Raw genomic sequence first — 15,914 nt, 5'->3', positions numbered from 1 at the left:
AAAAGCTTCTCTCCACCCCAGGAAGGAAAATGCAGGAAGTTACAACAAAACAAACAACTAACACATTCCAGCCTTTTCATAACAATGATCATCCCTTATCCCATAACTATCTTAGGATAGTTATCTCAGAATACTTAGAGCTGGCCTGGTTGTATCCCAATAAAGTCACCCTTTGAATGGCCCAAGCTATAAGTAGTCGCTTCCCTGCATGCAGAAACAGCAAACCAGGTTTCCTGTATGGGGAGGATACGTGTAAGCTTTGTCTCTGGTTTTCCATGGCTGTCTAAATTGAAAAAGAAGACCTTTGCAATGTAAGATCTGAAGGGGGTGGAATAACCAGGATGCTATTACACTATGAAAGCCCCTTCGTCTTAACCAAAGGATTCTTTGTATTGACACTTGAAAGGCACACCAACGTGTAAAGACATTGGAGGAAGGGATTAACCATCCAATCACATATCCCCCGACTCAAAATATAATATCCATGTCCATGAGCAAGTGAACACCTGCATTAGATTCCCATTCTATTTATAACATTGCACTTCATAAGGCTTCATAATGCAAAGATAATGAGAGAAGCTTAAAGCTCAGGATTTTCAGCCTTTTAAATGCTCTCTTCCATGAAAGACTGTTAATAATCCATGGATCTCATAAATGGATTCTCCATACTAACCAGCTTAAGTCAATTTTGCAACAGGTTGTTGGAGCTATGCCTTAAGAATGTGTTGCCATCTACCATGATGTTTATTTTTACTTATAATTTACTGTAAATAGCAACTGCAATAACATACACAATAGCACATATATATTTTTTCTTAGTAAAGTTGGTAACCTTACATTTCAATCCTTGCTATCTAGCTACTTGTGTTTACAAAGTATTACAGTAAAAGGAATTGCTTCGTGCCTCAGGCACAACCCTGGATTTATTGTATAATTATCCTTTAATTGATCATTCTAGGTCATTGATGGCTAACCTTTTTGGCACCAAGTGCCAAAAGCGCGTGTGTGTGCACCCATAATGCAATGCGTGTGCCTCCCTGTGCCTCACCCTCATGCATGCACGCGCGACCCCTGGGTGCATCCCATGCATGCACCCAACCCCCAAGCATGTGCATGTGTCCCCCATGTGTGTCCCGCCCCCGAGCATGCATACATGACCACGTGTGTGCACCCCATCTCCCGTGCATGCACGGCAGAGACCCGAAAACCAGCTGGCCGCTGGGAGGTTCACACACATGCGCAGTGGAGCTGGGCTGAGGTGACGGCTCGCGTGCCCACAGAGAGGTAAATTTTACGTCTCAGATTATTTCCCAACAATTCCAAACACAGTTTTCTTACTTCTAATCTTATCACAAAGTCTGGATGAGATGGTATTCCTAGTGCATCATTATTGCCTCACTCTGGAGACACATTTTCCTTACACCAAGAGTATATTCAGCTGTTCCGTCCCCTCTTTTAAGAAGAACCAACAGATGTCGTGTAGTGACTAAGGTACTAGTCAAGAAACCAGGAGACTGGGAATTCTAGTCCAGTCTTAGCTATGAAAGCCAGCCTGGTCTAGTGGTTAAGGTGCCAGGCTAGAAAGTAGGAGACCATGAATTCATTTCCTGCCTTAGCCATGAATGCCAGCTGGGTGACTTTAAACCAGCCACTCTCTCTCTCAGCCCAACCCACTTCCAGGGTTGTTGTGGGGAAAACAGGAGGAGGAAGTATGAATGTTTGCTGCCTTGAGTTACTTATAGAGTAATAAAGGTGGAATAAAAATCTAATAATTATTTTTGGTGACAATAATTAAAAAGGAAGATGACTGAATTACTTCAGCTCTTGTTTATGTGCCATATAATTCTAATCTATTAATTGTGTTCATACTCCTATATAAAAATCTTTACGAAAAGTATTCTTTACTTGGAGTAGTAAAACTGTCCTTTACCTTACAATTCTCGTATACAGACTGTGTAACTCAAATTGAGTACAGTACGGGAAGATCAGTCATGGAATAAACTAGCTTGAAACTGAACACCATGGAAGGTGTAAGAAATGAACCCAAAAGAGAAATGAACCCGTGTAAGCACATACTTCAAAATTACAATTCTTTAGCAGCACTATTAATAGCACTATTTTTAATTGTACTAAAATGTATGATACCCAGATGCCACATTGTTCACGTATTGATATGGATATATTGTAAAATAAAATTTAAAAAACCTTGGGGGAAAAAACTACAATGAAGGTAATACCGCCCTGAGTCCCTTGGGAGATAGGGCGGTATATAAATATGATTAATAAATAAATAAATAAATAAATAAATAGTTTTTGAAGAGAAATTGGACAGAAATTCATTCATAGCAAGATCCTACACCTTCACCAATGTTTAGAATAGTGCCTCACAAAATCTAACACCCCTAGCAGTTATGAAATAAAAACATTATCAGAGCAGTGCTGATAAACCTGGATCAGGACAAGGCCTTCCTTTTCCCAATCCACATCATGTTTACAACAACCCTGGATCAAACATACGGGCAGTAAAATGGCCATCTTAACCTTGCCACCGCGGATCAACTGTGCTTCCAAAAGTCTACAATACAGGCAGTGACTTGCTCTGTTTCCCCACCCTACAAACTTGGTTTACTGAGGAAGATTTGCGAGACACAGAAGAGATTCGATTCTACTCAGATCTCAATGTACCCAAAAGGTAGTGAAATGTCAAATAGTATATACAGTAGTGGCCAAAATTGTGGAAACCTTTTGGGAAAAGTGTATTTTCTAAATCTAGCTAATAACCCTTTTTTGGGAGTAGTACCATAAAATTATATATCAATGGAAAGATAATTTAATCAAGAATGTAATGCAATAACTTTTATGAAGGATTTGCTATTAGAATAGCAGTTACAGAATAAAGAAGAAAAGTGAAACGTACAAAAAACAAGATATAAAAAAATTATCACCATAGAAAAAATGAGATACACAAAAATTATCACCTCAGTTAATGCTTAAGTTGAGTAATCTTTAGCATGAATTACGACCTTACAAGTCTTCCCATGGAGTGAGCCAAGTATTTTAGTTCTGCAGCTGTTCTAATGTGAAACCACGATTGAATGATTGCTTCGATTAACTGGGCTTTATTGCTGGGTCGCTTCTGACTAACAAGTTTCTTTAGTCGGCTCCATAGATTTTCAATTGGGTTAAGGTCTGGGCCATTCCAGCGGTGGAATATGATTATCTTGAAACTCAAAAAAAAGTGGTGTTATTAGCCATCAAACCTCCAAAATACACTTTTCCCAAAAGGTTTCCACAATTTTGGCCAGTACTGTTAGCACAGGGAACCCCAACCGGCAACTTTTAAGACTTGGGAACTTCGAGTCCCATAATTCCCCAACCAGCCACGCGGACTTGTGTTCCCCAAATCTTACAAGTTGCCAAGGCTGGAAATCTGCCCCTAGTATATAGCATGTGTTCTCAGGCTCTAGTAAGTAACCCATTTCCGATCATCTATGAAATGTCTACAACAGGGGTCTCCAACCTTGGCAACTTAAGCCTGGAGGACTTCAACTCCCAGAATTCTGGGAGTTGAAGTCCTCCAGGCTTAAAGTTGCCAAGGTTGGAGACCCCTGGTCTACAGGACTGTTCAATAACGGTGCAATTGGGCAGAAGCCGCTTTACCTCGAAGCCCACGCAAGGCAAGCAGTTGGAACCCAGGGCCCCTTGGGCCGCTCAGGCTCCTCCAGTTCTTTCGGCGGCTTTCCTGGAAGCGGGCCAAGCGCCGAGCCGCAAAACCCGAGAAAGGAAAAAAAAGTTTCGCAGAGCTCAAGAGTTTAGATTGGCCGCGCCTTCCCAGCTCGGCGCGCAAGAGGCGCAAGTGGGCGAGGTGGGTCCGGCTGGACCCGCCCCTGCTCCTGGGCTATAAAAGCCAGAGAGGTAGGCTGTGAGGTTCAGGTTCTCTTCCCTCCCTTTCGTTTGTTGCTGCTCTTCGTCTTCGCCGGGACCATGAGTTACTCCAAGTCCGCCGTCTACTCCACCTCTCTCAGGCCACTCAAGTTTGGCACCGGGGGCAGCGCGGCCAGCGTCTACGCTGGAGCCGGTGGCTCCGGCTCCAGAATTTCTGTCTCCAGAGTCTCCAGCCTGAGCTCAAGCTACGGAGGAGGCTATGGAGCAAGCTCCAGCTACGGAGGGGGCTTTGGAGCAAGCTCCAGTTACGGAGGGGGCTACGGGGCAGGCTCCAGCTACGGAGGGGGCTACGGAGGGATGAGCAGCAGCCTCCATCTCTCCGGTTCTGGGATGGTCCAGAACGAGAAGGAAACCATGCAAGACCTCAACGACCGCCTGGCCAGTTACCTGGAGAAGGTGCGCAGCCTGGAAGCCGATAATCGTCAGCTGGAGATCCAGATCAGAGAGTACATGGAGAAGAAAGGGCCCAGCACCCGAGACTGGGGCCGTAATTTTGATATCATCGACGATTTGAAGAACCAGGTGAGGAAAATCTCTTGGGGGAGATACCGATGTGTAGTAGGCACCTTAACTCTTAGTAGTACGATGATTGCAGAGGGCCCGGCCAAATAGAAAGTGAAACTTTCTGAAATGGGAAATATTGTCTTTGGCCACTTTCAAGCCCTACGTTCTGACTTGGGGACACCTTTTGTCCTTCTGGCCCCTTTAAGTATGCAACATTTTGTACGTATTTTTTTTATCAAGAGAGCGACACAATAAGAGGGAACAAACAAAGGGAGGGTGGATAAGATATCCAACATGAGAGTGGCTCCAGCTCCCTGAAAAATGATTCTGCCAAATCTTTTTTTCCCTCCCTCATTGCCTTACCTGATAAGCAGTTGTTACCCAGAGTTCTAAAGGCTTGCTTTTGCAGGTTAATGGTTTACTAGAAGAAACTAATGCAGCTTTACTCGCTGTGGGCTCCACAACCAATGAAGGAGGAGCCGCCCATGTTCGCTTTCTGAAGTTTGAATGGTGCCCAAAATTCAGACCTGTGTAGAATTTACCTGCAAACCTGAGGAGTGGTGGAGTTTTTCTTGAAGAAACGGCAGCCTGTGTATAGATTTGGGGGGTGTGGGGGCACGAGAGGGCAACTATATAGCAGGGATTGGTTTCCTTCCATACCATAAAAGATGCCAATAAGTGAAGTTCCAACAAATTTGGTTCATTTCATTGTGTTTTGCTGTTTGCAAAGAATATTCAACGTACTTTATATTGGGAAATATTAAATATAGCATCCAGCAACACTTTGCAACAAGGCACCTACTATACAAGTAACCTCTCTAGAACATTTCAGAGGTATCCATTTTGCTGCCCTTGTGAAAAAAGCTTTCATTTTATTTTCTTCTGCCATGCCTCCTTTTTTAATTTTATATTTATTAAATTTATTGGCCCGCCCATCTTACTACATGGTAACTTTTGTGATACATCCTTTTGGGTTGAAGGTCTAAGGAATAGAACCAGTTGCTTTGATGTACCCACCCATTTACAGTTCCACAATGCCTGCAATATAGAACTTCTCTAGAACATTGTAGAGGAATGAAGAAGTGTGACTCTTATTTTCAGAAGGTCAAAGAACAAGCACTAGGCCATCTTGAACCCTGGGATAGATCTTCAACAGGTAAAAAGAGTTTCCTGCCTCCAGGTAAAGAGTTAAAATTCCTGCATCTTAATGCCAAGCAGGAAAAAAAAGGCCAACCTGAGGAGAAATAGACAAATTTCTCATCCAGACCTAACAATGGGAGAGAACAGCTAACTCCAGTTTGGTGATTTTGAGACTTGCATTGTATAATACCTCTGAAGAGCACCAAGTTGGGAAGGGCTGGGTTACAGTGGTTTTGAAAAAAAGGAATTTCAATTTACAGGAATGTTCCAAATGGTGGTTTCTTACAGAATTCAAAAGAGCTTTGTTAAAAAAGCCCGGAGTAGATTAAAGGATTTTGTTCTTGTGAATCATTTTTATGTATGTGTAAAATCATTTAGCAGACAAAGGCAATAAAGATAACGGTAAAAGCTTCAACACCTGTTCAGATCAAATATATGGCACAGAAAGAAAGAGCTGGTTAGAGGGTGTGGTGCAGTTGCAAAAAGTAAAAAGAATAAAAATGTCCTGGGGAAAAGAGATTCGGTTTCTTTTCTTTTTTTTCCTTAGAAGCATTTTCAGAAACATTTCCAATTCCTACCTGCTCTATTCTTTTTTTTTTTTTTTGTAACACCTGACACGGTATCAAAGCGAGGCATTGCCATTTTATGCATGAGGGCCTTTTTATGAATTAAGCCCATTCTATAACACCTGGCAGATTTGTTACCAGGAGAGAGCAGAATTAAACTCTTGCTAGGTTATACCTCAAGGTATGGTTGCCTGGAATATACCCAATTCTCCAGAGCAGTGGTCTCCAACCTTGGCAACTTTAAGCCTGGGGGACTTCAACTCCCAGAATTCCCCAGCCAGCTTTGGGAGTTGGGAGAATTCTGGGAGTTGAAGTCCCCCAGGCTTAAAGTTGCCAAGGTTGGAGACCCCTGCTCCAGAGAACCTTTATTTTGTCTGCTGGAAACAATAGGTTTTTTTAAAGCCATGACTGGTGGCTTTTAAATGGCTTTTCCCAGGAATATACAGAAAAGAGTACAATCCCCCCCCTTTTTTTTAAAAAAAAGCCTTAGATTCCACCTATTTTATACTTTCAAAGATTGCATGATATATGGCCCATCAATTCATTAGAAGTTAAGGAAGGATCGTGACTGTGCTAGGCCTGCTGAATCAGATCAAAGCCTGGCCATGACCTTTGTATGCAGTTTATTGTCCCCATTCTGGCCAGCCAGCCAGATACCGGTAGGAATCCCTTAAAGGAACATGAAGACAATAGCACTGTTTCCAATAGATTGTTTTGTTTTGAAAAATTGTTAATGCTTAACCTCCATGAGAAGAACAAAGGTGTGAACATGACTTTCTGAAGAAATGATCCCCTGATAACTGAATAATATCTTCTCCCTATTCCTCGAAAAGCAGTTGTAGAGCCCAGCTACAAATTAGTGAGTTTGAAAACTTTGCATAATGAATGCGGTATGTCCCTGGCCTGCTCAAAGTAGTTTAATTTACAGATTTGTTGCGATATTGCCTGGAAATAGAGTGGTTTCTGGGTGCTTCAGTGCCTGGGACACCAGGTCTCTTGGAGACACAAATTAGGAAAAGTGAAAGCACCTGAGAAGCTGCTTGATCAAAAGCAGGCAGTTTCTCCTTTAAAAATCTTGGTCTCCCTGTTGCCTTGGGAACTGGGAAAGGTGAGTTGCACCTGGGATGGCTTAGACAAACAATGGAAACTCTTGTAGGCTGGCTGAAAACCTGTAGGTTTAGATTGCACTAGTCTTCCCTAAATAAATTTTTTTTAAAAAGAGGAAGTTTTGGATTTGGTTACTATAAAGCCTGGAAAGTAGTGACTGGATATTTTGATTCTCCCATCCCATCTGGGAATCTCAGTCCAAGAGTGTATGGAGAAGAGTTTAGCAACTGCTGTAGAAGATTTTGCTTTTTGTAGAATCTGGATGGGCGCTATGGGAGAGGCTTCTTCTGTAGCTTTCTGCCAATTAATTTCTGCTGCTAAAGTTGCCCTGCTAGAGTGCCCAATTTTTTTTATTTTTCTGATTGGCAACTCAAATATTTATTTCACATGTATGAATCTGCCACTTGTGCTTCCTTCCCTCTCCTCAGATCTTCGATCAGTCTGTGGAAAATGCTCGTATTGTCCTGCAGATTGATAACGCTCGCCTGGCTGCCGATGACTTCCGTGTCAAGTGAGTGTCTTCATCCCAGTTCACTAACTGACTCTGGAATCCTTGTCCAGCAGCCCACGGAGCAACCCAGGCCTTAATAGGCAAAACAGAGTTAGCCAATCTTAGGTTCTTCCAGCTAGTTTCGATTGCAACTCAAGTTTAAAGGAATAAGGAAAGCTTTTAGAAAAAAGAAAGGCTAATACAAATCAAAAGCTATATTTTTATGTCATGAAAGGATTTATAAATCAGGGACATTTGGGAAACTCCATCGAGTTCTACATATTTTTTTCTCTTATCCTTAGCTTATATTTATTTTGATGTTGCTAATAGGGTAGAGGGGCAAGAGCACAAAAGACCAAATCAATATAAATCTTACTCGTGCCTCTCTTATTTTTCTGAAATGTTAGTTGTATGTTATTCATACAATTTCAAGCTTGTGGCTGAAAGGACGGGAAGCTGTTTATAAATATCAGAAAGCAGAATTTTGCATCTGGTTGTGCTATTTTTTCATTTCCCTCTCTGGGTTACAGCTTCTATACAGCTCTGGTTCTTTCTCAGTAACCCATTGTCATCAGCATAATACCCAACAGCACTTTCACTTCACAAACCCAATTACTATGGGAACCTAATCCTGCCTTTTCCCCGCTGCCCAGGTTTGAGGCTGAACTGGCTATTCGCCAGTCAGTGGAGAGTGACATCATTGGCCTCCGCAAAGTCATTGATGACACCAACATGAGCCGTCTGCAGTTGGAGGGTGAGATCGAGGCCCTCAAGGAAGAGCTGATCTTTATGAAGAAGAACCATCAAGATGTAAGTCTTTATTGGCAACTGGGCACTGAAGTCTAGAAAATACAGTGCCAGTAGTTTAAGGGGAAAGGAGTTAGTTACAGCCTAAAGTGGAAGAGAGCTGACAACCAATCATGGATTGCCATCATTCCAGGCTGTCTTTTCAACTCTTTAAAGTTAACCCAAATGCTCCTATTTTTATATCTTTTAGGAAATCACCAACTTGCAGACCCAGATTGCCAACTCTGGTCTGACCGTGGAGGTAGATGCTCCCAAATCACAGGATCTGGCCAAGGTAATGGCAGAGATCCGTGCGCAGTATGATACCTTGGCTCAGAAGAATCTTGAGGATTTGGACAAGTACTGGGGCCAGCAGGTAGGTAGAAGAGCTAATTCTCTTGGCTTTCTCCTAAAACAGACAGGTCCATGCTGCCCTCTTTAACTCCTTATGTGCCCCACAAAATGTATAACTAAGAGGGAGCTTCAGATGGTAACATAATCTGCTTTCACACTTTCTCCTTAGATCTCGGAGAGTACCATCATCATCAATCAAAATACCAAAGAAATTGAAACTGCTCGTACCACCATTACGGATTTGCGACGCACAGTCCAAACATTGGAAATTGAACTAGAATCTGTGCGCAATGTGGTATGTTGGCAGGAGCTTCCACGCAAATTAGTATTGGTGTTGTCTTTTGCAGGGGTTTGGGGTGTACAACTTGCATTATAACCAGCTGGTATGGACATAGATAATGTCTTAGATAATGGTTCTCTTCCAGCATCCCTTGACAATATTAAGATGGAGGTGACTATTTTATGGGAGTGAAGAAAATGCATGCTTAAGGGCCTTGTCGGGGTTCACACATTATGCCAAACTGTGATTTGTTTCAAACATAGCTAATCAAATTAGTTGCAGTTACATGGACATACTTAATCAGCTAAATCAAACAAACCAAGGGCTTGCTTAGTGTGTAGTGCAAATGAAATTACGAAGTCTTAATTTTGGCTGATATAGCGTCTTGGTCAGAGATTGTTTCGTTCAATGACCAAATAGCTGCTGCAGTACCAATACGCAACACCAAGTGAGTTAGATTTGAATTGGGAAAGAAGAAGGCAAGCAGATATAGAATTATTCCACAAGAGATCATTGATGGGTGATCCTGAATTCATGAATGAAGCAAAACGATCACACAGGGGGCATAATGAGGAATATTGCAATATGGAAATGCTACCTCAGACCAGAAGGAGTTTTGTCTTAGCAAACCCATGATCCTGATTCCTTCTTATTCTATCATCCCCTCCCCCTACAGAGAGCCAGTCTGGAGAGCAACCTGCATGAAGTGGAGTCTCGCTATGCAATGCAAATAGAACATCTGAACGGAATCCTGCTGCGGACAGAAGCTGAATTAGCCCAGCTAAGGAATGACGTCCAGCGCCAGGCAGATGAGTATCAGTCTCTGTTAAACATCAAAGACAAGCTGGAAGCAGAGATTGCTACCTATAGGACTCTGCTGGAGGGCGGAGAGGAATTGAGGTAAGCCTGTCCCCTTTTGTAGCCTCTTCAGGACTAGAATAGACAAAGAGATCGAGCTTTTTTGCTTTGATCTTATAAGTTCCCTGTGGTGGTTTTGATTGTGCCGTTCCTTTTCTTTATCATGGGTCATATTGGCTTAGGGAGCTAAACAAATCATTCAGCGTAATCCTTCAGCTTTTATATTCTAAGACCCACCAATCAGTTTTACCAAACAATCTGATATGCTGTGATAGAAAGAAAGCCATTTTTTTCTGTGAAGGATGGTTAGGCCTACAGGTATTCAATCAGTTTTTAAGACTGAAAGATCCATTGACATATTCTCTGCCTACTTAATTTTTAGTTTAAGTAATGTGGCCTAGATTACCCTTACGCATCTGTGTGTATCCATCTCTTTAATAAGCCCTGAAACAATTTTTACCAATCTTGTGAAAGGAAATATGACACATGGCTGAATTGAATTTAAATTTTTAAGTATGGTAGCCCTAGTCCTATTAAATTCTAATTAATACCCTTGAGAAACTACGATAATTCAGCAGAAATGTTAAGAATATTTGAAAGTAGCTATGGAGAAGTTGTTTCTGATGTCTAAGTCATTTTTTAATACTATAGTTCAGTGTTTCTCAAGCTTAGCAACTTTTAAGATATGTGGAGTTCAATTCCCAGAACTCCCAGGCCAGACAGATATCTTAAAGTTGCCGTGGTTGAAAAATACTGCTATCGCCTAACAGTAGATTTGGCTTTGGAATACAGATCCTTTACATGCCAAAACCAGTCACACCTGGGCCTGAAAAGAACAAATTGATATTTACAGTGTTTTCAGCATGACATGCAAAGTGTAATGTTGCTTTTTTGCAGCCTGCCTCGACTTGATGCCTTCCAACTGGTCTTGAGGTTATAATTGCCACTTATTCTAACATGCCTAGCAAGGAATGTTGTCTTAGGAAAACATGCTTTTAACATTGTAGAATGTATACACCAATTAATCCAAGAGAATCCAATTGTTTCTTGCCTAGAATATGCAGCTTGGAACTTACCAAGTTAGACCAGTGACATATGTGAGACGATTACATTCCAACATCAAATGTGGAAAGAGAATTTTGTTCATTACCCAAATCTTTCTTCCTTCAGCCTGAAAGATGCTTTACTGGAAAGCACCATGCAAGTGTCTCAGAAGATCCACTCCACCAAAATAGTGGATGGCAAAGTGGTTTCGGAGACCAAAGAAACCAAAACATTGAAGCGTTGATCTCCTCCTGATGTAGCCAACCTCCTGTTGAAACTTCAGTGGCATCATTTTATTTTGAAGTGGGAGGTTGCAGAGGAAGGGATTGGGCTGATTCACTGTACAATTCAATAAAGCAATATGCCTGAAAGCACTGCTATGCTGTAACTGTGCCATTCTTGTGGGAAATTCCCCAGAGTCCCAGCATTGAGAGTTCTCCTCTAGTGATGTTCAAGGGTTTCTGTATTTAGGAAGCACTTCATATTGGCTAGATATGTGCATAATGCTAACCCATGGTTTGGATAGGCTATTCTAATTGGGTTCACACCTTAAGCCAGGCCTGTCAAGCTGGCGGCCCGCGGGTTGGATAAGTCACGTGCGGGCCATACCCACCCCGGCTCTGCAAAGGCAAAAAAGCATCGCAATATGTCATGATCCAGCTCGTGACGCGATCCAAGTTTGACACCCGTGCGTTTAAGCCAAACCCAAGAAATACTTAATGGTGTAGTGTGTCCTATGAACCTGAATATTTCAACTCTGTACCATGGAACCATCTGCCTTATGTAATATACAGCGTAAACTTGTACAGTGCAAACCAATTTTGCACTGTACAGTCACACAAAAAGGGAAATGTGCCTAAAATCATCCAACATTCTGCTATAGTTGCATACTGAAGAAATCTTGAAGTCCATAGTGATAGACAAGAACTTCGGTTCCTCACACAAAAGATGTCATTACTGCCCATTATCTTTCTACCAGTGTTTGGTGTCATTTCTCCATTTTTCCATGATTGGTAAAACATTCCATGAAGTTACAGAGATTCATCCATTTGTTCTAGTTATTCACCAGTGATGTATAATTTGGAATTATTCACTCCATTTTTTCTGCACACACTCCTAGCTATCTGGTTTTTCACATGGCATTCTCTGCATCTAAAGGTACACATGTCCCCAACCTACATTCTGTTGTATTGGTATATTTGTTTAATAATTAATACGTTAAACAGCCAGAGGATAGCAGCATGTCCTTGTCTTACTTCCTATTCCATGTTTACCCATTCACCTCCAGGGGAGTGTCTACAATTATGCAAACACTTAATTTCATAAAGCATACAAAAAGAAATATTATTCATTTTTTATTGTTGGTTTAACTTATACAAAAATTTTCTCAAGTGTTTTAAAAACTACTGGTAGCAAAATTGCAGAAACTGCTCAAGCCCCTACACCAAATAATGACTCCAATAAATAGTTAAATGTACAGAGTTTTAGATAAATGATATTCCTCTTGTAATATTTCAGAAATCTGAAAGGCGTCATGGCGTCTGTGGATGGTTGTGTCTCCAAATCTGCAAGATAACAGACACAAACCTCTCCACCCCCTCTTTCCACAAGTATGTTGATATCAGGCACCATTCAAATGGGGTGGGTTTAAGATTATGAAAACATCCCCACTATTTTCAGATTTTGACACCACATCGTGATGAACGTCTGTATTTTGACTACTCATATTTTTTCACACTTCACTGGAGTTTTTAGGAATGTTTCTGTCTATGCATAAAAACTGTACATAGATGAAACTGCTTAAGTAAAAAAGATTCCTAGGGCCCAGTTAATTATATATAAAGATCCAATCTAAATAAAAAATGGGATATTTACTGTTTACAAAGCCTTCCCAAAGTTTATATGATGTCTTCTAGAGCTATGACCCAAGAATCAGGCCTAATTATTAACACCATTATTTTGTTTAATATCTTAAAAAAGAAGTATTGACACTTGCTCTTTTTGAATTATTTACTTTTTCCTTTGTTTTGGACAAAGTGGCAAGATCGTGGAGCTGGAAAGCTCAAACTCATGGAAGGACCTCCAAAACAGGATGTAACAAATGTAATAAATAAATAAGAATACATTCTGTGAGATATCTTTATTTAATGATGAATAACTAGCTCTGGTCTTATAATTACACTTTCTACCTAGAAGTATAGCTTGTTGTTTTATTTTATTGCCGTCAGTACGCTTAATGGAATTCTAAGGCTAAAGCCTGGGCTGCAAAACTCTGAACAGGCAAAAGATGGCGGTATATTTCCTATCAAATCCATTGTCTTGATTTTTTTACATATGACATGGTAGCCCTGTGGTCTCAACCTTGGCAACTTGAGGATTTGTAGACTTCAACTCCCAGAATCCCTCAGCCAGCAAAGTTGGCTGAGGAATTCTGGGAGTTGAAGTCCACAAGTCTTCAAGTTGCCAGGTTGGAGACCCCTGCTGTAGAATACACTTGAATGCCAGCTGTTGAAGTTTACTCTATAAAATCTAGCTTGGGAATAACAATAGCAGGAAGGCTAAATTAAGTGGGAAACAAATTGCCATTGTTTGCCCTGAATTTGATTTGGTTTAGCTGTATGCAGCATGGATGAGTGACCCATGGCTCACAGTGCCACTGGTGGCCTCCCAGGAACTTTCTGACAACCTTTGGACACCCAAGATTACGCTCTGAAATTCAGTGCCCCAAAAAACCAAATTTTATACAGATTTTAGGGGGTTGGTTGATTGGTGGGTTGCTCCCGGTTCTGTCCGGTTCTATAGAACTAGTAATAAAACCGCCGGGAGGCTCCGCCCATCCACCCCAACGTCATCAAGGGGCTTCTGTGCACTCTCCCTTTGCAAACCAATAGTAAAGGTAAATAGAACCCATCCGTGATTGGTTGGTTAGTTTAGAAAAAAGGAAAAGATGGAATATACATACTTTTGAGAGGCGTATTAATCAAAAAGAGAGAAAATTCGAACCATGAAAGGAACCAAATAATTTCAGAGGGTAGAGATGGCAGAGCTGAAACCTGGGTAAGTTCTTGCTATGGGCACATAAATCCTTATGGCTACAAAATACAGCCAGTCCATAAAAGTTATCAACAGAAGGCAGCCCTGCAGCCAGAATGAATTCTTTTTCCCTAGATCATTTATCAGGCCAGGGCAATAAAGAGTTAAAGCTCCAAAAATCAAAAAACAAAACAAAACCCAATGCAGGCTTTCTCAGACATTTTTTGACTCAAAATGGGTATCTCCAAATTCACTTATCAGCTACTGATAACCTTTGGTCTCTAGAAAGGCTCACCTCCCCCTGAAAAGCTGCATACCACTCAATTGCTGGGAATAAACTACTCCCATAAAACTATAAAACAGCATGCCATCCAGTTGCTGGGAAATAAACTATTCCAAAGTATCTGTTTCTGGGGGAGACTTTGGAGGGCGTCTGCTGTTCTAAGGAAAGAGGGCGAGAGATGTCAACTGCCTACTAACTCTATCATGAATTCCCTTTAGGGCTGCCTCTGCCTCTGGCCACACCACCTACGTGAACATTCCTGTTGCTTGACTAAAGTATTTTAATTTTTTTTGCAAAAACAAGAAAGCCAAAGACATATATTTATTTATTTATTTATTTATTTATTATTCATATTTGTATACCGCCCTATCTCCCGAAGGACTCAGGGCGGTTCACAGGCAAGTAAAACAGATATATACAAATTAAGATAACCATTAAAAAACTTATTCTAAAAGCCAAATTATTAAAAATAGTATAAATATTAAAACCAATTAAAACCCCTGTAAATTTAAAATCTAGTCCAGTCCTGCGCAGATGAATAAATATGTTTTAAGCTCGCGACGGAAGGTTCGGAGGTCCGGAAGTTGACGGAGTCCTGGGGGAAGTTCGTTCCAGAGGGTGGGAGCCCCCACAGAGAAGGCCTTCCCCTGGGCGTCGCCAGACGACACTGCCTAGCTGACGGCACCCTGAGGAGTCCCTCTCTGTGAGAGCGCACGGGTCGGTGAGAGGTATTCGGTAGCAGTAGGCGGTCCCGTAAGTAACCCGGCCCTATGCCATGGAGCGCTTTAAAGGTGGTTACCAAAACCTTGAAGCGCACCCGGAAGGCCACAGGTAGCCAGTGCAGTCTGCGCAGGATAGGTGTCATACGGGAGCCACGCGGGGCTCCCTCTATAACCCGCGCAGCCGCATTCTGGACTAACTGCAATCTCCGGATGCCCTTCAAGGGGAGCCCCATGTAGAGAGCATTGCAGTAATCCAGGCGAGACGTCACGAGGGCGTGAGTGACCGTGCATAGGGCATCCCGGTCTAGAAAGGGGCGCAACTGGCGCACCAGGCGAACCTGGTAAAAAGCTCTCCTGGAGACAGCCGTCAAATGATCTTCAAAAGACAGCCGCTCATCCAGGAGGACGCCCAAGTTGCGCACCCTCTCCATCGGGGCCAATGACTCGCCCACAACAGTCAGCCGAGGACTCAGCTGACTGTACCGGGATGCTGGCATCCACAGCCACTCTGTCTTGGAGGGATTGAGCTTGAGCCTGTTTCTCCCCATCCAGACCCGTACGGCCTCCAAACACCAGGACAGCACTTCGATAGCTTCGTTGGGGTGGCCCGGTGTGGAAAAGTACAGCTGGGTGTCATCAGCGTACAGCTGGTACCTCACACCGAAGCCACTGATGATCTCACCCAGCGGCTACATATAGATGTTGAACAGAAGGGGCGAGAGGATCGAGTGAGGCGCCTCGGAGCCAACCTCTGCCCCCCTGTCAACACCGTCTGCGACCGATCGGAGAGATAGGAGGAGAA

At 42.2% G+C, this 15,914-nt stretch overlaps 1 protein-coding gene across 1 annotated transcript; it reads left to right on the top strand.

The window, feature by feature from the left end:
- Window positions 1-3,906: 3,906 nt before the first annotated feature.
- KRT18 (keratin 18) lies at window positions 3,907-11,442 on the top strand. The gene is made up of 7 exons (XM_058173075.1): window positions 3,907-4,467; window positions 7,691-7,773; window positions 8,406-8,562; window positions 8,750-8,914; window positions 9,062-9,187; window positions 9,849-10,072; window positions 11,201-11,442. The coding sequence occupies exons 1-7, from the start codon at window positions 3,985-3,987 to the stop codon at window positions 11,316-11,318; spliced, it is 1,356 nt and encodes a 451-aa protein (XP_058029058.1). The 5' UTR covers window positions 3,907-3,984; the 3' UTR covers window positions 11,319-11,442.
- The last annotated feature ends 4,472 nt before the right edge of the window (window positions 11,443-15,914 follow it).

The sequence above is a fragment of the Ahaetulla prasina genome, chromosome 2 (genome assembly GCF_028640845.1).
Source record: "Ahaetulla prasina isolate Xishuangbanna chromosome 2, ASM2864084v1, whole genome shotgun sequence".
Classification (NCBI taxonomy): domain Eukaryota; kingdom Metazoa; phylum Chordata; class Lepidosauria; order Squamata; family Colubridae; genus Ahaetulla; species Ahaetulla prasina.
The sequence above is the reverse complement of the archived record's forward strand: the minus strand, read 5'-3'. Positions and strand labels throughout refer to the sequence as shown.

What these genes read in the sequence shown, in the direction of transcription:
- KRT18 (XM_058173075.1), top strand. Translation starts at nt 3,985, where the DNA reads ATGAGTTACTCCAAGTCCGCCGTCTACTCCACCTCTCTCAGGCCACTC. An exon ending in GCCGATGACTTCCGTGTCAA is followed by an intron (nt 7,774 to 8,405) that starts GTGAGTGTCTTC and finishes CCCGCTGCCCAG; the next exon opens with GTTTGAGGCTGAACTGGCTA. An exon ending in ACAAGTACTGGGGCCAGCAG is followed by an intron (nt 8,915 to 9,061) that starts GTAGGTAGAAGA and finishes CTTTCTCCTTAG; the next exon opens with ATCTCGGAGAGTACCATCAT.